Source organism: Protomyctophum parallelum, assembly GCF_964188405.1.
Source record: "Protomyctophum parallelum genome assembly, chromosome: 6".
In the NCBI taxonomy this organism is placed as follows: Eukaryota; Metazoa; Chordata; class Actinopteri; order Myctophiformes; family Myctophidae; genus Protomyctophum; species Protomyctophum parallelum.
In genome coordinates, this window is record NC_139701.1 from 36,840,198 (window position 1) to 36,866,681 (window position 26,484).

Consider the following 26,484-nt stretch of genomic DNA (forward strand, 5'->3'; position numbering starts at 1 on the left):
GCTGTACTTTTCACCCTTTATACTAACAGCTGTCGTATTGAGGAATGCCTGTCTGAATGTCGCACTGACACACCAGACCAATACATTCTAAAATACTCAGATGATACAGTTTTGATTTCTCTCCTAGATAGTTCCAGTGATCCTGGACTGCACCAACACAGAGTAAATAAGGTGGTTGAATGGAGTGATAACAGCGCTCTCATCATTAACACAAAAAAGACAGAAGAGATTGTTTTTGGTACACCACCAGAGATACACAGATCCCCCATTACTATTCATGGTGAACCGATCAACCAGGTATGTTCGTACAAATACCTAGGAGTAGTAATAGACCATCTTTTGTCATGGAAAGATCAGATTGATTCAGTGTGTAAGAAAACAAAGCAAAGAATCTACTTCCTTCGCCATCTAAGATCCTTCGGTGCTAGTAGACGGATTCTTCTTTTGTTTTTCACTTCTGTTATTATGAGTGTTCTTCAGTACTGTAGTACCACCTGGTAATTGGATGTTTGTCTGCAGCCCTAAAGTCACAACTGCTGCAACAACTGAACATTTGTTCAAAGATTGTTGGACAACAACTTCAGAAACTTTATACATCCACATATGATAACAGCATCCTAAGGTTAGCAAGGAATATCACCTCTAATACTAAGCATGTGTTGTATGGAGAATATAGGTTGCTACCTTCAGGAAGGAGATATGGTGTACCAGCATACAATAAGGTCAGACTAAAGAGGTCCTTTGTCTACCAATCGACCTTGAGGCTTAATCAGGAGATGTAGTAGCCACAGGATAATCTAAGCGGTGGATATTGCTCATGTCTTTATGTATGTAAATTGTCTTGTTATTTGTGTTTTGTTATGTGTTTCTGCATACTTGGCTGCTGTGTCGCAAGACAAATTTCAGTGTGAACTGACAATAAAGTACTATATCGTACTATATCATATCAATTCATGTACTAAACTGAGCAGCCATCATGTCCATATGGTCACCTCCCACTCTTCCTCTACTAATGATCCCATTGGAGAATAACTTTGGATTGCAATGCTTGGTGGGATGTACAGTACTTCGCACCATACTGTATGTGGGGAAACATGGTGCCATAGCTGCCAAAGTATGACACTTTAAAAGGGCAGCGCTTATGGGTCACTTGGGGATCGGGATGTTTACGAGTGGTGTAGTAAGAGCCTGGCAAATAGGCCAGAGCCTTGTCTCTTCACTCGCTTTCAGGGTTTCTGACTGTCCGTTTCAATAACATAAAACCAAATATTGAGGGAAATCAAAAACAGCAACAACAACAAAAAGCCCATACACTAAAAATAATGGCATTTGGATTGATCTCACTGTCCAAAGGCCAGCATACATTGCTGTCTGTTCTGTTACCATCACCAAGAGAGCAAGTGAGACTGTGGATTGAAGCACTGCTATAAATAAAAATGTCTTTCGGGTATGCTGTATAGTTGAGGATATTGCTTCACCCCCACACCCCCACCACCAATACCATCCACCCAGCAACCCACCCACACACCATCATTTCCACAGAACATATCTTCAAGACAATAGCCTGACTTCTCCTCTCGACATTATGAAAGCAACAATGTGTTCCCTCTTTGACGTGTTAGTCACAAGGCTTTTGTTCACCCGTCTCTTCTCCTTGCACATGGCATTTTAAGCTCCACAAGCATGAGTCTCTCACACACACAAACGTGCACACACACACACACACACACACACACACACACACACACACACACACACACACACACACACGCACGCTCTGCTCAGATGTACGTTATATGTGAGAACCATCCAGACTTACATTGCTGAATGACAACGGGGCTTGCAGGGATGATTGAATAGGGAGGGGGGGGGGGGGCAGTTGTACAGCATTCATAATGTATATTATGAGCAGCTCATTGCACCTCTGACTAGTATCTAGTAACACTGATGGCATTGTAGCCTTGTCAGGCGACCGCAACACAGCAAATGCTAAATGGCACGCAATAAATGCATTTTAATTTCCACACGATGGCTTTGACTGCTCTAAAAAAAATCTAGTATTTTAGATAAACAGATATGAACACATTTCCAATGAGACACATTACAAAAATATATTTAGGGTTCATTTTTTTTTTTTTGGACACCCTGACAACCAAAAAAATAAAAACACCAAAACATAATAAAAGATTATAAAAACATATATATAATACCGGTAGTAATAATAACAATCCTTAATTCACAAAACCTCTGTGTCTGTCAGTGTGTATGTCTGTTCCTGGCATAACTCGGGCACCGTCCGTCTGATAGATTGACCTCAAACATGCCAGCGATGAAAGCTCAGTTGTCGAGAACCAAAAAAATATGAATATCTTTAGAGCTATCTTTGAAGATGACAGTGTTTGTCAGTCAGTTAGCGGAGGACAGGACTACACAGCGAGGGATAATAAACGAGTGTGTGGATCAGAGGCGATTAAGAGATTTGGGGAGTAGACAGAGAAAAGGGAGAGGGATACAGCAAGAATAAAAGGGGGAAGACCACAAACAGGAGTAAACAGAGAAAAGGGAGAGGGATACAGCAAGAATAAAAGGGGGAAGACCACAAACAGAAGGTAGATAAGAATTGAAGCAAACTGATACACGAGAAACCTAGCAGTATACACACACACTGGAAGAGTGTAAAAAGATATAGTTTGAGCGATTGAAACAATAAAATCATTATCAGCCCGAATGTATGTCCAATACCATTACATTAGGAAATGGGAAAAACGAACTTTCCAATGGATCGGCAAGTCAAAAACATTTTTCAAAATATTTCAAGAAATACTGAAAATAGCAGATATAAAAACGTGTTGCATCGCAATCCGTTGCAAGCTTGTAGATCTATCTGTCTTGGTAGAGCCACCCATCGACTAATCTAATATATACGGCAACCTTCCCCATGTTTCTTCACTAGCTGAGCAACCTTTCTGGCCTCTTTTTTATTTGTCAGCTAGTTATCTCCCCCCATTACACAAATGCACACACAAATACACAAGATACACAGGGGTGAAAACATCTCATGGAGGGAGATAACTAGCTGACAAATAAAAAAGAGGCCAGAAAGGTTGCTCAGCCATTATGTGGTGACCAGATGTCTGTTTGAGATGTTAGAATGTTATATAGGTTAATACATACAGTAATATAATGGGACCTTCCCAGCTCTGTGTAATTGCTAATTTCTTGTGTCAATTGTTATTATCACTAGTCAATAAAAGGTTGCAATTTGAAATGTAAATGTTACGTTTTGTCACTTTGAGGAAGTACTGTAAATGTTATGTCATTACGATTACAGCTACACAAGTTGACAGTCAATTGTAGTAAGTAATGACCTGTAGATGTATTTACTCTGCTGTATCTGAAAGGTGGTAGACGTCTCAGGATAGAGACAGTGTGTGTGTGCATGTGGCACTGCTCATGAGAAGAGACAGATTGGTCTCTAAATATACACACGCCTTAATATATATTCAAAGGATCGGTCGAATCACCTGAAATATTTTATTTTCTAATCCAGCATGCTCATTTGGCAACACTTAACTGTCAAGATGCTGCTGTATTTGACTATAGTTTTAGTGCATGGCTTGGTGAATGTCAGCTGAAGACAGCTCAGACCAAGTTGAATGTGCGCGGACAATGATACGACTTTTTGGTGTAAGCCTATGTTCTTAAGTTGCATGTCTGCGATTGGCTAGTGTGTATTGGCTAGTTCCCGTTCATAGTCTCACATGACTGTGTCTATATATGCAATAGTCCAGAGGTATAATTGCTCTGTGATTAGAACATACCGTAGTTTCATCCTGTTTGAAAGATATTGGAGAATTGAGGAACTATGATGCTGATTGACTGAGTTATGCAAGATTACACAAATGCACACACACATACACAAGATGCACAGGGGTGAAAACATCTCATGGAGGGAGATAACTAGCTGACAAATAAAAAATGAACAGCGTTCACCATAGGGGTTCCCGTCTCAGTTACATCATCACCGAACGTCAATTAAATATTTACACTCAACTAAGTTGTTAGTGTGCATTTCTTAATTGAAAACACCACAGGGGTGGGACAGATTGTTTCTTTCAATAAAAGAGCTTCCACCGGAGGAGCAAAAAAGGAACAGAAAGGTGTTAGCAAATGTAGGAAGTCTTGTAGCTACATTTTTGGACTAATGGGAGAACGGAGAAAGGAGTGTAACAGAATTGATTGCCTCCATCCGTCATTTGTTTGCATCCTGGCAGCGACTTGCTTGGCTGCACTAATTGCGACCAGCACAAGCAAAGCTATTCCTGGTCTTTCTGCTCTTATCAACGCACCTCTTGCTGGGTTATTTATTTATTTATTATTTATTTATCTGTACACAGCTCATTGTTGGGCTCCATTTGAATTAATGGATGAATTCTCTTTCAAGACGTCAGCTCACATGCCATGCGACACCATGTTGTTGGCAGTGGAAGATGATTAAGGATGTAGAAGGCACGTTTCATCTTCCTCTCTCAATTGGCAAATATCTCTATGTTCAATTTCTCTCTCACTCGCCCTTCTTCATTTTCACTTATGCTCTCCCGCTTTCTCTCTCTCTATCTCTCTCTCTGTCTCTCTCTCCACTACCTGACCCATTCTCCAGTTCACTTAGTTATGCTCAATTCCACCCCTCCACGAACTTGACACACACGCGCGCGCACGTGCGCGACTGCGCACGCACACACACCCCTCATAGACACTTTCAGACTCAGTGGTAAATTAGAGGCTGGCGTTACCATGCAGTGCTGCTCAGACCTACAATGCCTATTAGCCATTTGTTCCCGTCACAAGAAATGCATAATGTATGAGGCAGTAAGGTGACCCAGTGTGACCAGCATGCTTATTCACGTGCATATATATGCGCATGACCAATGATCAAAAAGGCTTGTGCAAGGTTATTTGCTCGCAAAAGTTGCAGTATGAAGCAGACATCACATGGCATACAACCATGATACAACTGCCATAACATAGCTGCTTAAACAGTCATTTCATCCCAAGAAGTACAATAGTAGCTTTATAATCAATGTTGCATGATGTGCCATGTAAGAGTGTGTATGTACAGCATGTGTGCTGTACATGCGTGGTCAGTCATGTGTGGTCATGTTATGAGTCATGAGTATGAAAATCAAATTGAGAGTGAGACTTGCTTGAAATAGGTAATCCATTTTTTGATTTGTAAGCCACTCTGGATAAGTGTAAATTGTAATTCTAAAACAAATTCCATAGAGAAAATATTGATTGCAAAACTTCAATTCAAATGTCCATGAAACAATGACGTTTAGCCAACATTGACTCGATTCAAACTGAACAGTAAAGCCTATAACACACCTCTCTGCCATCTAACTATAAGGCACGGGAACATGAAATAGCGGTATCAATAACAGTTTATGACGGCCCAGCATGCCAAAAGTTTCCCCAGGCAGTTATTTGGCTGAGGAAGGATTTCCCAGCATATTTGGCCAGCCTGCCTTCAAGGATAAAGCCATGGAACAACCAGAGAAGGAAAAGGGAGAGCATATACAGGAACCTATGCCACGAGAAGCATTAACTAATTCACCACAGTTATCCAGACCTCCCGTGTCATCTACAGGTCAGGAGCAGTTGGCACTACAGGCCTTTGTTCCTGGACTCCATTCTTACTGTCAAAGCGCACCACACAGGGAGCTCTCTTCCATACCTACAAGACACATACTGTATGACAGCAGGTGCTTGAGTAGGGGATATAATCACGTGTGAACTGAGCGGTGCAGGTGCAGAGAGTGTGAGTGTGTGTGCGCTACCTAAACAGACATACATAGGGACACATGGCCACACTGCTCAATGGTGCCACTTTGGGTCACCCAGCGGTATTGCAGCTGTGCTCAGACAGACAATTCAATGGGCTTTATTGGCATGAGAAAACATACTTTACAATGCCAAAGCAAATACAGTCAAAACTAAATTTATGTACAATTGGAAGTCAGAATCTACCAAGATCACTTGATGCAGGAATACACACAATGATTAGACATTAGGGTGGTTGTGTTCCGAATCTTGCTGCTGTGATGTTCCCACATTGTTGTACTTCGCCCAGCAGATATGGGAGTTTTTTGTCATTAGTCATGTTTTCAAAATCTCTATGGGTGATTGTAATCTGTGGGAAGTGGGAAATAAAAGACATAGGGACATGCAGACATGCACACGAAATCACTCATATAGCGGTTGGCACTGCTCAAAAAAGGATTATGAAGGACAAACACTGCCCCAGTAATGTACTGTGACGATGCGGACTCAAGGCTCAGAAAGGGGCCTTTTCCCTGCAGCTGCCAGCGAGCCCATGAGCAAGGTTACGCACTCGCGCACACACGCACGCACACACACACACACGCACGCACACACGCACGCACATCAACAAAACAAAAAACAAAAAACACCCCTCCACATTCTGTTGACAATAGTGATTATAGACAAATTCAGAAACGGCCTCATGGTCGAAGCAAACGTATTGTCTGTAGGCAGAGACGACATCTGCGGTGTAAACAGCCAGCTCTTCTATTGTATGTATGCCGATGATTTGGCCATTGTTTCCTCGTGTAGTGCTGGGTTCCAGCAGCTACTGAACATTTGCTCTGATTATGGGGTCACATATGATGTCATATACAATGCCAAAAAGAGTGTGGTAGTCATTTGCAGGACCAAGGAGGATCAGAAACAACATTTTCGAGTGTTCTACTTGTCGGATCAAACCCTCTCTGTATGTAGCAGTTGTAAATATTTGGGGCACATCATTACTGATAAGATGGAAGATGATGCTGACATGTACCGACAGCGAAGAATGCTGTATGCCAAAGCTAATATGTTAGCCAGGAAATTTGGCTGCTCAGTTGAGGTCAAGGTGAACCTATTTAGAGCCTGTGCAAGCTAAAGGTGGCTTATAATGATGCTCTCAGGATTCTCCTGAAGAAGCCTATAGTGCTAGTCAGCTCTTCTGCGACTCTGGCCTAACCACCTTCCAGGCTCTCTTGAGAAAACTTATCAAGCAGACTTGATGGGTCACATAATAACGTGATTAAGGTGTTCCTAGGTGTTCCAATCCTAGGTTTAGCACCGTTAGATACCGCTCTTTGATGTGGAAACATTGGTATGAGTGCCTCTTATAGATCTTTTTTATATGAGAGATTTTTAGAGTTTTATGAACTTATGAACTGTATGTTTTTAATTGTTGTTTGTCTTCCATTGGCTATGGCTGTCAATAAAGTTTGATCTCTATTACATTGAATGGTAGAGTGACTGACTCTTTTACCTGCTTTTTACTAACACTAAATTTACAAAGATGCCCAGAACATCAGGATGAACCTGTGTAGTTTACGGCTGCTCCAACAGTAGTGGCAACATTCAACTTTGGAGAGAAACGGAATGTCAAAAAATACACAGCGGGGTCTGAGACCAGAGCCATAGAGTAATGGTTGAGACGAAGCAGTGAAAGGTCCTGAATGATACATAACGTCAGTCTTACACAATACCCAATATTTCTGTATGAACACAAGGCTGCTGTACTTTATACCTCATACAATTTGTCTATATCATCTGTAATGAAGAGGAGGTCCCACATTAACATATGTCTCAAGAAAAACGCAGGAGTGCAAAGTACCAACAAACTGGCCAGATGTAGGGAGAACCGGAATAACTGGAAGCGACGATGGAGGCTCGTCTGAGGATATAAAGAAAGACACGCGCGACCGGAAGTGGCGTGCTAAAGGAGAGTGAAATCGGGCGGTGCTCCCAGAGGCAAATTCAAAGTGAATTTATTTTTAATTTTATTGCCAATGGGTTCCCAGATTGGAATGGGTTAAATGCAGAGGACATCGTATGTGCAAATAATATACAGTGACAAATATCCTAAAGAAGTAGGGACTAAATAAATGTATGCCTTCTGCACATTTGATAATGTTTCAAAATTATCCTTCCCCATTATTCTGCACATCCCTCATTGCTGCTAGACCTTCCTTTACCATGTCTGCCTTAAAGAGGTTTTATCATACCTGCCGTTCTTAACTGTACCTTCTTAACCACTTTTTCTATTTTATGTTTTCTTTTTGCGCCATTCGCCTTTATTTCATATTTTTTTATAGAGAGACTGGCAGGCTGACAGGAAATGGGGGAGAGCGATGGGGGAGTGACATGCAGTAAAGGCCGTCGGGATCGATGTTCTATTTCATATGAGGAGTTAAAATCGAATCCAAATACCCAAGGACCTTTGCTGCGTGTCACTCCTCATCTCCCTCTCCCCAATTCCTGCCAATATACTGTATCCATAGAGGCAAGAAAGGATTTTACAGCCTATCATTCAAGAGTTATATGCCAAAAGGTAACGTTGGCCTATTATCGTGCCACCATGAGGCTGCTTTTAAAGAATTGGGGTGGAAGTACTTCCTTGGCCTACTGGGAGTGCATGTGCAAAGTTTAACGCTGAACGTCCCAGTGGTGCCCAAGATTAGCTGCTCACAGTTACGCGGATCTTATAGCATAACATCATTATTCAAGGTAATTGCTTAAATAGGCTCTTAAACGAGAAAGGTGCCAGCTAGGAAAGAGGTTGGTTAATGATGCGTTCAACCGGAACCAAACACCATTTGAGACTAAGCTATGTGAAAGTCGAGGACAAATTAAGAGATAAATCCATTTTGTTGTGTGTATTTTACCATCACTTTGCATCTCTTCCATTCAGTAGGCCAAACTGTCCTACTCATCCATGCTAATTGTAAAGCAACAATCCTATGGAATTAAGACTTTGATTGTCATTCAGTAGGATTAAAACCTTCAGATTTCTACAAAACTAGTATACAAACCAATAAAACTACATTAGGAATAACATCGATGAAAACTGTGATCGTCTTTCAGTTTGCCGAGGCCTGAGATGTTTAGGTTTGTGAGAAAATAGAAATTGCCTATGGATAAGGCAAAATGAAGATGTGATAAGGGAAATGAGGCAAGAGGTGAAAACAGCTATTCTTTCCTGCAGGATGCAATTATCTTATGCGAAATTTTCAACTCGAAATAACAAAATAATATAACTGGAATTAGGAGTTAATGGTCTTGTTGCTTCATTTGATAAGTGAGTAAAGAAGCAAGACAGACCTGAGAGAGGAGTGAGAAAGAGAGAGGGGGGTGGTGAGAGAGAGGGGTGGGGGTGAGAGAGAGAAATGGAAATAGATGGCATACCATAAATATGAAGAGAGGTTCTTACGCCTATTAAAATAGGAGTACATGACAGGCACTGTAGCCAACTCCACAGAACTTCTGACCCCTCATAATTAATTGGTTGGTTTGGTTTTAGTTGACCATGACATTGTTAAGACGATTTCTATTCCCCACACAGAGTTAATTAAAAATAATTAGCACATTTCTATAGTAAGTATGAGATTTACAGCAGTGCTTTCACATTACTACACTACATTACTACACTTAACAATGTTTCATACCCTGGCCTGCTGTTGTGCTGTAGTGTAATTATGAAGTCTTGGTGAGGTGGTGTACGATGCCGTTATCATGAAGCAAATGAGGAATTATCTGACAAGTAAACAATTTCAGCAATGAGGACATTGTTATGGTCTGGAATCTCTGGATGCTTCATTTGATATGCTGCAAGAAAGCCAGATCATAGATGGGAGGAAAAGCAGAGTTGAGTGAGAGAAAGAAATGTCAGGCACGTATAGAGCTTCCCAGTCACCACATTATACCAACTGTTGTTAAATAAAAAACACATTAATTATGCATGAGACCTGTGACCAGAGTTTTATCTAACACTCACTCTGAACTGTGGTGTGAAACTCAGTCACAAGCTGGATGAAATAAAACAAAAATTAATCCAGTTTCTCTCGGTAATCCCATTCAATGATATAGAACGTTGAGCCCTACTAGAGTGTCCAAGATTAATCTATCTTGGACACTCAGTCGTTCCCATACAATGTGACATACATCAAGTTTACACATTTCCACCATCAGCTAATGTGTGGTAAATGGACCGAGAGTGGCAAATGTAACGCTTTATTTCCCACGTTAGTCAGTGGGTATTTCTGCAGAAAAGAGAGTAAATCATATTTCACCTGCAGCTCTTACTCTGGGCTGACATTGATTTATTGCTGTGGTGAACTGCATCCCCCGTTCACATCTGAGGTAATTTCATTTAGATATCACCACCTGCATACTGACTGAGAACTCTGAGATCACAGACGAAACTGAAGGGAGCAAAAAAATTATCATCAAAATACGCCTACAGTAGAAACACCAAATATGATAAGTGTTTGCAGAGACTAGGAAATCAATTAAATGTGATAAGAGTGCATGGAATATTAGAGTGGATTGATTGTGTTGGAGTAACACATTGTTGTCTCTGCAGACATGAAAACCCAATCTCCTGTACAGCCCCTATTAGGAGTGGACTGAAACCCCCAAACCCACATCAAGCTAATCCAAGCGCAGCAGTATCACACAAGCTCAGACAACAAGTCCATTCATTAACAGGTTGATGTTTCCAACACTCTCTGCAGGGAGAAAGCAAAGCACAGACACAAATAACTCATTCTTTGTACAACAAAGGGAAATGTTTGTGTGTACTGTACATACAATTGTAGACTGTAGATAAGGGGAATATGTTAAGGCCTAAGAGGGTAGTGTGCCTTGCATATGGGCAGGCCATTATTGCAACCTGAAAGGCATGATTATTTGATGAATCACATTTAATAATCAAATCAGGCAAGGGTAGTGAATGTTGTCATATCCAATTAGTGGATGTTGTGTGTCATCAGACTACAGATGGCCATTGAAATCTAATTCATTTAATACTGCTATTCAAAAGTGAAAATGAAGATCTAATGGGCCAGTTAAAAACCTCAATCTGAATTCCTTTCATCGCAGAGTGAAACAATTTGTCTGGAGGCAATTCTGCAGAGACAACATGCAGATTCTCTCAGCATATAGAGCGTCGCAGTCCCTCCCCCTTTCAGAACAACGAGTGGCCCAGGAAATGGTTCTCCATTCATTTTCACCATAGGCGATTCCTAAATTATTTATTTAAAGACGGTTACGCCGCGGACAAAGCCAACTCGGATCGTGACAAATCATGACAATGAACACAATGTTTTGGGCCGATCAAATAATTTATAAGAAGAAAAACAAAACAAAAAGTGTTGTAACATGCCGTTTTTTTCTACTTTCTAATTATTTGTTTGGCCCAAAACATTGTGCTCATTGTCATGATTTGTCACGATCCGAGTTGGCTTTTTCCGCGGCGTAACCGTCTTTAAATAAATAATTTAGGAATCGCCTATGGTGAAAATGAATGTAGAACCATTTCATGGGCCACTCGTTGTTCTGAAAGGGGGAGGGACTGCGACGCTCTATACTGACGACATAAGGTACAAGGACAGCACCACCTCAGACTCAGAGAGTTGAAATGTTGAAATTGATATTTGTGTTTTTAAGAAACTCTGATCTGAAGAGACTTTGATCAAAGTTTAATTGAATTTAGGCATTTAGCAGAAGCTAATCCAGAGCGATTTACATTAAGCAAGAACAAAAAACATGGCAATACATCATATAGGGTATAGGCCAGTAGACCTACATAAAAAAGTAGTTATCATGAATCATACGTAAGCTAAGAAGGTCGTCGGGGCTAGGGCAAGTGCTACGGACCATGATGGAGTCTGAAGAGGTGGGTTTTCAGGCCACGGCGGAAGCTTGGGAGTGGGTCTGCAGTTCTGATTATAATGGGAAGTGCATTCCATAGTTTTGGAGAGTTTGGGACATGTGGAGCGTTGTCCCGGCGTTCTAGTTAAAAAACCCTGCTGTACAGGGCCTGTATGCATGTCTCAAAGATTATGTCTGAAATAAAACAGTTATATTGTTTTTTTCTAATATTTTTTATCCTACGATTTTGTAACCCATTTTTCACCCCTGTGTCAATCATCTAATGTGATCCTGGGCTCTACACACCCTCCACCAACCTAGTCCCCATATATGGGGGACATGGGGCGAGCAACGGACTTGAACTCATGCTTACTTCATGCCTGAGTGTCCTAAGTTGCTCCTTTACACCTGACAGGGGGGAGTTTCCCTGGTTGGACGTAGCGCGTGGAAGGAACACGTTATTCCAACCAGTTCCTTTCTCCTCCATCAGGCGCCCCGTCTGGCCAGGGGGAGGCAGTTTAGTGACCAGGATTACTGCATGTTTTTTGTGAGGGTACCTACCCTAGGGGACACGGGGAGAACATGCAAACTCCACACAGAAAGGCCCTTTCGTCAACCCCGCCTTCGGGGATGGGCGAGCGGGAATCGAACCCAGGACCTTCTAGCTGTGAGGCGACAGCACTACCAACTGTGCCACCGTGTATATTGTCGTGCATACAGTTTGTGGCAATAGAATGCACAGTCTGGAGCTGCCCCGGTCCTGATGAGTGATTCTGAGTCTCTGGACACGTAGAGAAAGATTGCTTGAACTGATAGTGCTATCAGCGCTGAACCAGACAATGTGCTCTTATCCCCAGAAAAATATCCAGAGAATTGTCCCAATTACCATTTCCATCTTCTCCATTTCAAAAAGTGTGAATCTGTGTATTGGTGTGATCACAGATTATGGACCAAGCTCCGCTTTAGGAAAGTGAAAGAATCCTGGTCTCTAAACTGCCTCCCCATGGCCAGCCGGGGCGCCTGATGGAGGGGAAAGGAACTGGTTGGAATAACGTGTTCCTTCCACGCGCTACGTCCAACCAGGGAAACTCCCCAATTATTTAAAAAAAAAAGGAAAGTGAAAGTGTGAAAGTTCCCAGAAAACACCATTATATCATGCAATACGTGTTCATTTGTCATTGTTTGGTAGTTTGACAAGGAGACTTTTTTTTCTTTAGAATACCCGTATACATTTTCAGTTGATACCAAAACTGACGAAGCCACTTTTCAGCGCGATGCATCATGAAACTTTCAACATATATGTTAGGCTTTACTTGTATGGATCCCTGGAACCCTACTACTGCCTTTGCTGAACAGTAACAAGGTTACAGTTATGATATCCGTAGAAGACTGGCTGAGAAAAGCTGAGCGTGTGGCTTCGTTCTGCAGAAGAGATGAATGGACCTCTTCCAACCACTTCTCCTGATGGATTGCTCATTTGCTTTCTGATGCGGTAGTTAATTAGGCTCACCCAAGGATCCCTCTTCCAGTCAGCCAACCAGAGCATCTCTCTGTACTGTATGACCTACTCATAAATAATGCTTACATTTACTGCTCATCAGCTCTGTGGGGAACATAGGAACAAGGTAGATGACATAGTAGACTGCGGGGTGGTTATTATATTATTTTTGTTTCAGATTGAACGATTCATGGGGTTTTGTTCTTTTAAATGCTGCTGGGAGCCTGTAATGATAGATATAATGTCAGATCCTTATAGTGTATGGAACGCTAATGAAGATGGTTCGGTAGTCGGTAGCCTACATGATATTTGGCATGGTTGCTCGCCTTGCATCTATATGTAGCATCTATATATATACTTGTCAAAGTTGTCACACAAGCGATAAAAGAATGGAGGGTAGTTGACTGTTTATCCATAGCTCAGTAGTTTTCTTTTATCACAGCCACTATGATAACAATTTCTCTCCAGTTCCATCAAGTACTGAATAATAATCATATGTCACATTATTCCTCCGTCACAAAAAGGTTGAATTTGAGGCACACTTTGAGGCAAACTCCACTGTCTCCACTACTTCTTATAGGCACCGATAGAGATAGAGAAAGGGGGGAGAAAGCTGTTGAAGGTCTGCTGATGGGCTAACTTAATTATAGACGACACAATGAATCTCCAAAAGGCAAATCGTCATTCCGAGCAGTATGGCACCTGTCTGGCGAGTTCATCCTTCGTACGTATACAGTCTACTGAGAGAAGTGGGACATAGAGGAGGTGCAGGAGAAGAGGATGACCACATAATGGGAGGCCTATAAGCACTGACAGGGAATTCAGTGAAGCCGTCAGGATTGCATTCGAATGGAAATTGGGGAGGCACCTAAGGCCGGCTACAGGAATCCATTCGGATGGGGACAGTCAATTGGTTTTGACCAGATTGAGCGAATGAACAGGCAGAGGAATGGAGAGAACTGACCCGAGACAATGATGCTGTCTTCGTGGCGATGGACCAAGGACCCAGCCCCACTGCCAGCCCCTGCACGCATGTGACACAGTCAAATTATCAGTGTTCTCTTCTGAGAGTGTAAACATGAGGACCTCTCAGAGTTAAATGAACACTCAGGATTTCCTCAGCCCACGTACAAGCAGTGGGTGTATTATAAACTGCAGGTTCCTCCTCTTCATGAAGCAGCAGATCAATTACAACAGCTGCTGGAACCATCTGATGGGAGCTAAACAAGTGTGCACACACACGCACGCACACAAACACAATGTAGCGTTGTTGTGCTGTGCCAGCAAGAAATGCATCTAAACCTGTCAATTCCACAGACACCGAAGCAGACACATACACATGTGCGTATATACCCGACTACTTTTCTCCTGTACCATAAGATGCAAGACCACACAAATACAATCTCTCCTTCTTGTCTCCAAAATACACTTACAACACACACACACACACACACACACACACACACACACACACACACAAACATCTCGTAATCGGAGGTACCATCTGGCTCTAATTGCTAAATGTACAAATTGCCACGGTTCAACCAAGGCAAGCAGACTTGTCTGATCATGGGGACTATTCAGACAGTGAGCTGCAAGGTTTCCCAGGTCACTGCCCCCGGTGCCCCCTGACCTTATTCTGTGCTGTGCTAGACACTCCAATGATAAGACGGAACCTCAACTAAATAATATGCAAATCTTGTGTGGGCATAGCCAGCAACATCCCCCTTCCCTCTCCAAAATAAACTCTATATTGGTCTTATTCATCTTGATGGAATAACAAATAATAGTTTCTGAAAACTGTTTCATGACAGAAGAAATGAAATGTTTCTTTCACATTTATAATGGAAATAAATCCACTATTAAAGAACAGCACAGTGAGATGAAAATTGCAGAAAGATAGAGCTCTTTTTTAAAGTGCATGCATTACAGGCATCTCTTTACCTTCTTAACTAATGAGACCATTCCACAGAATCACTAGTGAGATGATATATCTTTCATTTGTCATTTTAAATGTGACAAATCATTCCCACTACACTTTATATAGATTAATCATGACACTCTAAGGAATGCTTTACCCTTAGCTATTAAAAATGTAGTCAGCTAACTGCTTTAAAAATCTTTCAAAAACGAATTTGTTCTGTAAGCACTTTATTTTCATGGCGTTTCATCTTTATTCATATCATTAAGCTTAATGTTTTATTGCTTTTATGTTGCTTCTGCTACTCAGGTGGAAGAGTGCATCACTGCATGCCTGGCTGACATCTCACAGTGGATGTCTTCTCACCACCTCAAGCTGAACACAGACAAAAGTCACAAGACTGAGCTTCTCTTCTTCCCAGTTAAGTCCTGCCCCATGCAGGAGCTAACTATTTCCATAGAGAATACCTTGGTAACTTCGGTTCCAACAGCCAAGAACCTTGGTACAGCGGTCACTCAATCCTGTAGATTTACACTCTATAACATTTGACGAAGTAGACCCTTCCTCACCCAGTCAGCCCAGCTCCTTATTCAGAGATCGGTCATATCAAAACTTGACTACTGTAACTCACTCCTTACTAGCCACAGGCATGCTCACTTAAGCTTGTTTGGTCTTCAACCATCAAAAATGATCACGTCTCCGGCTCCTGGTAGTGGCCCGCACAGAATACAAAACTCTGATGCTGGCGTTCAAAGCAACCAAAGGCATGGCACCCCCATATCTTGCAAGTCTAACTACTAACTACTCTTGTCATCCGCTCCTCCAAACACCTGTTTCTCGACCTACCCAAGTTGGAGAACCAGTTGGAGGAGTGGGTGCAACTGGACAAGTTGACCAGTACAGGAGACTGGACAGCCAATGCCATACAGATCACTCAATCCTGGCTGAGGGATGTACTCAAACCAAGCTGTATCACCAGGGACCTGAAGTGAGGAACAACAGTACCTCACCCTGACTATGCAGAGAAGGTGTTCTATGTGTGGTTTGATGCCCCTATTGGCTACCTGTCTATCACAGCCAATTACACAGACCAATGGGAGAAGTGGTGGAAGAATCCGCACCCATAGCAATAAAACTGCATTGGGACAGGGAACATGTAAATGAAGTTCAAAGGGTCCACAGTTTTGAAAATAAAATACAATAATTTGCTTTCCAATACACATAACGTACTTGGGGAAATATATCCAATAGCATGTAGCCATGTCTGCCTCCCATAATCTAGTGTGAAAGGGAAAATAACAAGCCCAATGTAGTAACACTCCTACTTTTCTACCTTGAGGGGTCATACAACGTGTTTCTGTGTGAACTGCAGCTTTCATGCCCTCCTTCCCATGTTCATAAGGTATGTTGCTGTGAATGAAGCGAGACAAAGAGATTGAACAAATAGGGAGGATTAATGGAATGGAGTTAATGGAATGAGTCTAGGCAGCCAGACAGTCAGCAGAATGGGTCTGTGAAAACTTCAAAGACCTGGGGAGCAAAATATCTTTGAAGAAATCCAGGCCTGGTGACTGAATCTCAATTAAGCATCATGGCTACATATAATTAGTGTGCAACTGAAAGGTCACCCTACATTTTAATTTAAAACGGAGACTGCAGCTGTGAACTGAAACTTTAAGAATGTGACTCATGTGATCATGCATCCAGTGCTCTGTCAGGGTTTCTCAAAGTGGGTGCCTTGACCTTGACGCATGTGCCTCAGAATACTTTTTGAATTGCATTTTGCATTTGTATAGCGCTTTTCCAAGTGCTCAAAGCGCTTTACAATTCATTCATACATTGGGAGGTGAAGTGGCGAACAGTCGAGGTGAAGCGGCACATTCACACACCAATGGTGGCAAGCTAACACCGACCAACTCATTGGAGGCAATGTAGGGTTCAGTGTCTTGCCCAAGGACACTTCGACATGTGGACAGGAGGATCCGGGATTCAAACCGCCGACCCAGGATCATTGGATGACCTGCTCTACCTCCTGAGCCACAGCCGCACAAAACCTAAAATCAAAACATTTTTGAATAGTTAAAATAGCAAATCTACAAGCTCACAACGTGTCAATGTAGATTTTCAAAATAGTAAAAAAAACTAAAAAGGTTTAGTTTAGGGATAATGGGTTTAGCATGGACAAAAATAGAGCCCCAAGTCTCTTCTAATGGAGACAAATATTCTACCCAGTTTTCCTTGTGACATAGGCCTACTGTATCTTTGGGGTAAATATTTACACATTTCCTTAATATGACAAAAGGTGCTATAATTTAGCAATGTAATTCAGGGGTGCCTTGGATGAAAAAGTTATTTACAGGGGTGACTTGAGCCAAAAATGTTTGAGAACCACTGATCTATCATGAACTGGACCTGCGGTTTCACGTAGAATCTTCCTGAACCATGAGATCCATTCCTGATCGTGACAAATCCCCTGTCAGTGACCCTGCCATGATATTATGTGCGGTCGGTGTATGTGCTCTTCAGTCACACAGGCCCTGTGACAGGTCAGAGTCGCTCTGTGAAGGGGTTTAAGGTTGTGAGAAAGTGGGTAAAGGGGGCTTTGGAGACCGAGGCATATCCTGTGTGCCCCCAACCATATCATGAGCAAGTGGGGATTCTGGCTGCTGAAGCGTGAAGATGGAAGTGGCCACACTTCATAAATCTTGCCTCTTGACACACCGCTTATACTCAGGTTCTCATACAACTTGGGAATACACAGCCTTGTCCACTCTTTACATGCTGTACAGTGACATAATGCAGTAGACATAAATCCACGCTATAGACTATCCAGTGCAGCACAAGTATGAACAAGTTACATCTTACATTATAAACAACGCCTGGACAATTAGGCTTGCAGTATACAATGCATAGTCTATATTTTCCCACCACTTGAAATGGTGGGAATTCTTCTTCCCGTATTAGAATCACCGGCTGGCTCTCGCAATAGCCTAAAGTCAGAGACTTGGTCTGAGTCAGAGTGATGCCACATCACTCTAATCAGACATACTGTAACAAACCCAATACAGCCATACAGTATACATAATACAGTCAGGACCACGGCCACAGACATATTGGGCCTCATGCACCAATACATTCCTAACTTTTCCTAACTACTTTGTTCCTATAAATACCGGTAGAATGATCAATAATTTACATAATTGATGTAAATGTGTGTGTGTGCGTGTGCGTGTGCGTGTGTGTTAGTTAAAGCTGAAAAGCCCCACCTTCCATTTCCCCCCAAAACCGGGAGACATAATCTTCCATTATTACGTCACGCTGTGTGTGTGTGTGTGTGTGTGTGTGTGTGTGTGTGTGTGTGTGTGTGTGTGTGTGTGTGTGTGTGTGTGTGTGTGTGTGTGTGTGTGTGTGTGTGTGTGTGTGTGTGCTTGTGTGTTCTCCAGCCTGTGAAGCATGAGGGAGCCGTGTCACCTGTGGAGGTACTTTGAGTCTTTTTGGAAAATAACGCCTGATACACATAGCTCCGCATAGGAGTGGCTAGCACCACTCAAAAAGAGCACCTCTGGGCATAGGTCTCCACCAGGATAGGAGTGCTTTAGGAAAAATATCAAGTGGCATTTCTTCCTCAGCCTATTGGGAATATGCGTGCACGGTTTCACCGCAATCAGACGCTGCGTTCATGATTTGCGGCATTGTCTCATTTGTATCATTCTTCTTGGATATGTTATAGGCCTACTTATTATCCCAATAACTTCTGGTCACAATCAGAATACGCTGCAGCTATTCATAAATCTCTTTGTAAGGTTGGAGGAGTGAAACCATACACATGTATTTTTAAACTGAATAGGAGAATAATTGAGGACAAATCACTGAAAGTGAGCTCCTTCAGTGTTCATGCAGACAAAGACAGAAAACAACTCAAATCGAATGCTCTCTTTTTTAAAGTGAATAAATTACAAGTGAAGTGATTGAGCTTTGTAATGAAAGCAGTGGAGCATATTGTGCAAATGCCTTGCTTTTTAATGGTGTAATTAAGGAACCTCACTCAAAGTGGAGCAGAAATTTTCAGCATGGAGAGATGAGTGAGGGTCTTCGACAGGGAACAGCATGGCAACTCAAGACCCTGTGTTAATTGCTACAACACCAACAGATGTGCCTTAAGTTTTTGCCTATTTCCTACCTTATTAAAATGCGCTGGGCCCCTAAAGCACACCAAATGTTGTCTTCCTAAACTAAATGATTTACGACCGGTAAGCAACATCATGTCATTCTCATTTCCTAAATCTTCCAACTAATTCAATAAACACCCAAGTGTGTCTGTGCCTCTGAGCATCAGAGTGCATATTTAATCATTAGCTACAGCCATCATCAACAATCTTCTCATTGGATATTACAGAATTAATTTGTGACCTTTCCATCAATCAAACTTTAGAAAGTTATCTTCCATTTTTGTTGGAATATGGATAATGCTCTCCATGTAGAGCGACCTACATTGTGGTATGACAACATTGCACAGAAAAAGGAGCTGCATAACAAGGCCTTTTTACCTAAACACGTTTTGAGCTTGTAGATCTTTGAAAAACTTTTCAAAACATTTTTTCGATTTTGAGAAAGTTATGTCAAGCCCAGAATAGGGACGCCATGCAGTTTGAAAGTGGTTAACTACAGAAACACTCATTTCACAATTATGACTGTCAGTGTAGTGGGTTTTTTTATGTGGACAAGCAGGGCAGAGACCTACATACGTTTTGGTGCTGTCCCAGCCCGGCTGGTCTGCTGGGCCACTGTGTCCCTGTGGTACAAAGATTAATGACCAAACTCATCATGACCAATCTGCACAAATGACCGTAGCTCATAAACTCTGGGATAGATCACAATGTCCCATAAAGCCCCGCATATTTAGGTAACTCTCCAAAGATAGCCAACACATGCTTGCATATATCTTCCACCATCCCAAAATGTGCAAGCACTTCTTCACTCACTCCACTCACTGGCTCCCAGCCGCTCCTTGCATCCCTTTCATAACACTGGTGATGACCTACAATTCGGCCACGGGCATGGCCCCCCTACCTGCAGGATATGATCCACCGCCAAACGCCTTCCCGCACACTGCATTCAGCAAACACAGGACGTGTCACATCCCAGCGTCTCTGTACGACAGCCTGGCAAATGCTCCGGGCAACCAAGACTCTTCTCCATCCTGTCCCGCAAGCTGTGGAATGAGTCCATCAGTCAGGACTAGTTCCCATTTTCTGCTGCAGTCTGAAAGCTCATCTCTCCAGTATCCCTACTAGCCCTCCTTGCATCTCTGCATCTGTACTATGAAGATACCGTAGAATGAGTAGATGCTAGTTATGTTATTTAGGTATATGTTTACTTATAGATTGTGTGATGTGTGCTAAATATGCTAAATATTGCATGCAGATACTGTATATGCTAGAGTAGGTTTGTTATAGGCCTGCTACCCTATAATTACTTAGCTGCACAATTGTTTTCTAGCATTCTCATGAATTACTCAGTGAGCAGTGACTACCCTGGCCTGTTGTAAGTTGACTATAGGTTTCATACTGCATGCTTACTCCACATGTGCACTATTGTCCATCTGGATAAGTGTCTAAGTGCCTAACTTGCTAAATTGTCTTCCCTGTGTCCCTATCTTTGGCTTTGCAAGACTATGTGATCCATCTGGCTGGCATGTCTCTCTATCAGTTCACAATTTAGGCATTTAGCAGACACTCTTAGTGTCTGCTAAATTAAATGCAAGATCGGAGTAAATGGCATGTACCTTGGTCACCAAATGACAGGGTAAATAAATAGAATGCAATAAAAATCTAACTCTAGTGATGGGTGATTGCTATTCGATGCAAGCTTCGATCGAGGAGCCATTGGTCATTATTGGCGTTGCATTATTATGGTGTACGAAATAGGGATACACTAGGCTATCTGGTAAAGATACATCCGTTCTTTCGAGCTGCAAGTTTGTTCAAAACATTGGAGTACTGGCAAGATTCTGTCCAGAGGACTATATAAATAAACTTTATTTATATAGCACCTTTCATGACATAAAACTGCAGCGCAAAGTGCTTTACGGGGCAGAAAAGAGAAAAACAAGAAAAAACGTAATAAAATAAAGAGATAATTAATATAAGCAATTAAAATAAGCAAAAACAGAGTAACATTAAGACACGGGAGCGTACCTATGTTCCCCAGGTTCTATGTTCCCCACTCAACTAAAAAAGGTTCTATGTTCCCCGTTCAGCTATAAAGGTTCTATGTTCCCCATTTTCCTCTAAAAAAAGGTTCTATGTTCCCCGCTCACCCAAAAATGCAGGAAATATTAATTTTGAATTTCAAATCATTAATATCATCTCTAAACACACATAACGGAACATAATGGGGATGAATTACTATCAGAAACCTGCCCTTTGGGCGACCTAAGGGCACCCTGGTGGCCATCTTGGTGGTATAGACTAGACAAGTAAGACGCGCAAACGCGGGAAGCGAACGCAGCTCGTGTGTGTGTGGTTGTGTGTGTGTGTGTGTGTGTGTGTGTGTGCTACAGCTGCGCCCTGTGTGTGTGTGTGTGTGTGTGTGTGTGTGTGTGCTACAGCTCCGCCCTCTGGTGGCGGGCCGGTGGTGTAACAGCGTGACACACACACACACACACAGACATTCAGCCCTTGCTGTCATAGTAAGTGGCTCACTGCGTTCGCAACTAGAGCAGTGGTTTTCAACACTGAGTCCATTATAGTCTCCACCAGGCCGAAGGCATGTGGAGAGTGTATGTTTTGCGGATAGTGTTTGCCATTAACTGTATTTACATGGATGATATTTATATCAATAAATGTCACGCTCTTTTACATAAGTAAGTAAGTAGCCTTGCCGAGACATGGGGCCCATAGGGCAGGAGCCTATCTCCTGTTTCTGTAGCATGAGGCAGCTTGATGTACAAGTACACCCTCTGGACATGACGCTAGTATGTCACAGGGACACCCCCAATCAAACCCTTGATGCTGAGTGTCAAGCAGGGAGGCACTGGGTCCCATTTTTATAATCTTTGGTATGACCCGGCCGGGAATTGAAGCCCGACCTCCCAGTCTCAGGGCAGACACTCTAACCACAAGGCCACTGAGCCGGTAGCCTCTTTTACATGCCCCAAAGTATTTAATCAGAATACAACTTTTGAAATGCAAATTTGAAATGCCTGTTTTCTTTCTGTCAATTTTCAAAATAGACTTTGTGTTCTCGGCTATATTCATTCATATACGGGGTAGAGTTCCCAAACTCTGCCTGAACACGACCAGACGTTTTAGGGCTGGGCCGGGCCTAAAATGTTTGCTAATCAGTAGGGCCGTATAAATTAAATATATATACATTGAATTTGTTTATAATAATAAAATAATAGTTATGTTCTGTCTGTTTGTGTATTTATTTGCTGACTGGTGTTTCACTTTTACTCTCTGTAGAGTTCTCAAATTCTGCACCAATCCGAGCAGGCCCGACTCGACGTTTTAGGGCCTAAAATCTATGCTAATTAGTCGGGCCGGGCCTTCCAGTGACATCATGTCAGGCTTTTTTCCATAATAACATGTTAACTTAACTTCTGAACTGTCCACAGCCTCCATGGTTGAGTGGGGAACATAGAACCTTTTATAGAACCTTTTCTTATAGTTATGTGGGAAACATAGAACCTTTTTTGAGTGGGGAACATAGAACCTCTTTTTGGTTGAGCGGGGAACATAGAACCTTTTTTGGGGGGCCGGGTGAGTGGGGAACATAGAACCTGGGGAACATAGGGATGAGCCCCAGTAAAACAATAGCAAATATCATAGAATCGGCAGCAAATCAAGCAGAACAATGAGAGAGGTTTTAGAAGCTCAACTAAAAGCAAGAGTGAAGAGGTGGGTTTTGAGCTGTGCTTTAAAGACATCTACATAGGGTACCTGTCAGGAGTTTATTCTAGGCTGTCGGCCCGTAGAAGCAGAAAGCTGCCTCACCGTATTTCCTAATCACCATCTTTTTAGAGTATTCTTCAGTATGAAACAACATGGTGGATGCAACTCTGAAATGTCCACTTTTAATTATGTTTAAATACAACAGCACTGCCATGTGTGAAAATAACATGGGACATACTTTATCAGCAGTCATAAAATATATCAATCAGCTGCTCCATATTGCCCAGCATCATCTCCCTCTCTGCTTTATCAGTGCTTATCTCTTCCTCACTTTTTTGCTGATTTCTGTGATGAAATACAATCCACTCATAATAATCATTATCAGATTGAACTGCGGTGGGGGGGTGTCACATCTCTCTTACTCACAAATCCACAGCTAATCCCACGTCCTTGAGTTCTGCTGCTCCCCAATGGACTCAAATTTTCTTGTCTTATTGGCAGGCAATATATAGGCCCTAGCCTACATCAAAATTTACAATTTAACTGACACACTGAGACAACTGTCTGTAACTGTCTGTCTTGAATACTATATGAACCAGAAGAAACAAAATGTAAATAGCCTACCTGACAAAGACAAAGTCACAGTGAAGGTGAATGGGAAGGAGGTTCCCCATTGTTCCAAACCATTGCTCTATTTGGCCTCCACAAAGTAAACCCCCTTGGGCAATTTTCACGGAGCCTCGGTTTCATCAGGTTTTGTAATTTAGACCTATTGATTTTCTGCAGACAGGGGGAACCATGACCAAACCTTTGCAGGGGGTCTCACCATCTGTATAGAACCATGCATGTGCCACATACACAACACACGCACGCGCGCACGCACACACGCACACACACACACACACACACACACACACACACACACACACGCACACACAGGTTGGTGCAGTCTTTAAAATTTACATTATGTGATAGCATTAACAAGCTAATAGGCTTTCTTGGGTTTTGAATCATCTTCTAAGCAGACCTTGTGTTTTTATGTACCTTTTTTTCTCCACCATTAACGTTAATGGTGTTGTTCAAAGGTTGCCAGCTGGTTAACTGATCAATTCACCTTTTGTGTGGTCCAGCGCATCAACTCATCTCCTATATAGTCTAATTAATTCCATTCTAGATAACAACTGCAGTCTCTAAGAAGTAATGACCTGCAGTAGTGCACCTGCGTCACCGGTCCAAATGAAGAAAGAGCCTCGATAGGCCTCGACACTGATAGCTTGTATTTTATTGGACCGACAAAATGATTTGAACGGTACTAAATGTTTTAAACTCACAGTATTTCGTTTAGAGTTTTACCTGGAATGTATGACACTGAAGTTGGTGCCCTGCCGCCGCCGCCGCCGCCGCCCTCCTCCTCTCAGACCCCACCGTTGCTCTGTGAAAGAACGTGATTGCCACCTAGTGGAGACTTCGGTAACAGCGTTGTCCAACTCCAGCCTGTAGCCGTTACTGTCGTAAAGTGAACTGCTTCTACGACACATGTCCTAAACTCCAACATGGCTTCTTCATTGATCTGCAGTGAAACGCAGAGCAGGTAAATAATAATAATAACAGATCAATCATTTCGAATTTCGAATCGGGTGGCCAAGATTGATTCATCAATAACTGCAGGGAAAGACCGGCTATAGTTCTATCGGTCAGCTGGACCAGAGCTAGGTCAGCATGTAGCCTGCACTGCATGGATGGAGATAATTCATTTCAACAATGAATTGTGTACAGTACATGTGGAGTAGAGTACTAGAGTGTAAAGTAAGTGTGTAAATGCACAACAGTTAACACTTCGTATTTATCTCAAGGGTGAGTTCAGTGCTAAACAGAGACGTGAAGCAGTTCGGGAAGAAGTACATGTTCGACCACAATGAAGAAACATGCTGGAACTCAGACCAGGTAAAAGATAGCCTCCTGATACGTCGGCAGTTTTTCTCAAATGGGGTTATATGCAGACTGCAGAGGTACTTGAGAGATGTTACGTCACGTGAATGTTTAATGATAAAACAAACATTTGTGTTGTGTGAACGTGCTGCTCAGTGCTCTGTAAAACTTCAAACCAAAATGAAGTCCACATCTTGACTAGCACAACTATACTGAATAGAAATATATACTTGCCTGACGTCTGCTGATGTTTTAGTTTGAACCATACCATATACATAGCCGCAATTTGCAACTCTAGATTGCGGCTACCATATACATAGACTGTAAAAAATAGTTTTGAACATATTCACTTTTGATGTCAGTATTTTTGTCCGGTTAAAGGGGGTGTTTGGATTCAGAAAGTGGGTACTGGAGACTGAGAAACTGCACTAGAGTTAACTTAATTTAAGTGAGGAAATTGTGAACTTAATAACACATTCCAATTGTGAGCTTTTATATGTTCTTGACAGGGTGACGCCCAATGGGTTATTATGGAGTTCCCACAGCCTGTCAAGGTATCGGAGCTCAAAGTTCAGTTCCAAGGAGGCTTCTCTGGGAAAACATGCAAACTGGAAGGTACTGTCCATGTCCAAACCCCACTGTCCTTATAACATTAAGTAGTTTTTGTAATTGTCTTATGAACTATATTCTAAAGCATTAATTTCTACTAATATTTTCCTCAGGGTGCCAAAAGGATGGAGACTTTATGTTGATCAGTCATCTTTATCCAGAGGATGACAACTCACTTCAAATATCCTTTATTATGATGGATGTGATTAAAAAAGAGTGTGTGTGTGTGTGTGTGTGTGTGTGTGTGTGTGTGTGTGTGTGTGTGTTTATAAGAAATAAACAATTATGTAAAATATATCTCATCTTTATCTTTACATTCAGATTAAGGCCATTCTTATTTGAGAAACGGTGCCAGCCATTTGTTAATAATGGGCAAAAAGGTATACATTATAGCTGAATTGGACATGACACATACTGTATATTCCACTATGAATAGTAGTTCCTTTTCATGCATATATGGACACATCATACTGTATATTACACTATATGAATAGTAGGTTCCTTTCATGTTTAAGTATCAAACAATATTTTCCTGGGCACATCTCACTTCACTGACAAGCGTCTTGTTCTTAACTACCCACCCACAGCTTTCCCATACAGGAGGGCCCTGCAGCACAAAAACTAAAAATAGTGTTTGAGAACAGTGCCGACTTTTTTGGGAGAGTTATTGTTTATTCCTTGGATGTCCTTGGGGAGAGATCTTCGTGACATGAGAGGCAGGGCCACAGACTCAACAGGAACATCGAATGATGCCATGGCACTCAGGAAACAAGACATCACCTTATATGAACTTTTGTGAACGGAACTAATGGCCTTTTTTGGTGTAGAGGGTTTTGGTGTTGGCCACCTGGCCTTTACCCATCACTCAAACAACTGGCAAATGCAAGGACATTGACATTGAATCTTAT

The 26,484-nt window shown here is 42.0% G+C and overlaps 2 protein-coding genes across 4 annotated transcripts in view; both read left to right on the top strand.

The window, feature by feature from the left end:
- borcs8 (BLOC-1 related complex subunit 8) overlaps window positions 1-26,484 on the top strand; it is a 60,022-nt gene that overhangs the window by 24,997 nt on the left and 8,541 nt on the right. The window lies entirely within an intron of this gene.
- Window positions 24,561-26,299, top strand: nr2c2ap (nuclear receptor 2C2-associated protein). Of its 3 annotated transcripts, none has more exons than XM_083767874.1 (5): window positions 24,561-24,629; window positions 24,892-24,982; window positions 25,477-25,582; window positions 25,690-25,757; window positions 26,162-26,299. In XM_083767874.1, the coding sequence occupies exons 1-5, from the start codon at window positions 24,592-24,594 to the stop codon at window positions 26,282-26,284; spliced, it is 426 nt and encodes a 141-aa protein (XP_083624000.1). In that variant the 5' UTR covers window positions 24,561-24,591; the 3' UTR covers window positions 26,285-26,299. The 3 variants fall into 3 exon arrangements, with proteins under 3 accessions (XP_083624000.1, XP_083624001.1, XP_083623999.1); XM_083767875.1 differs by having other exon boundaries at window positions 26,158-26,298; XM_083767873.1 differs by having other exon boundaries at window positions 25,690-25,792; window positions 26,164-26,286.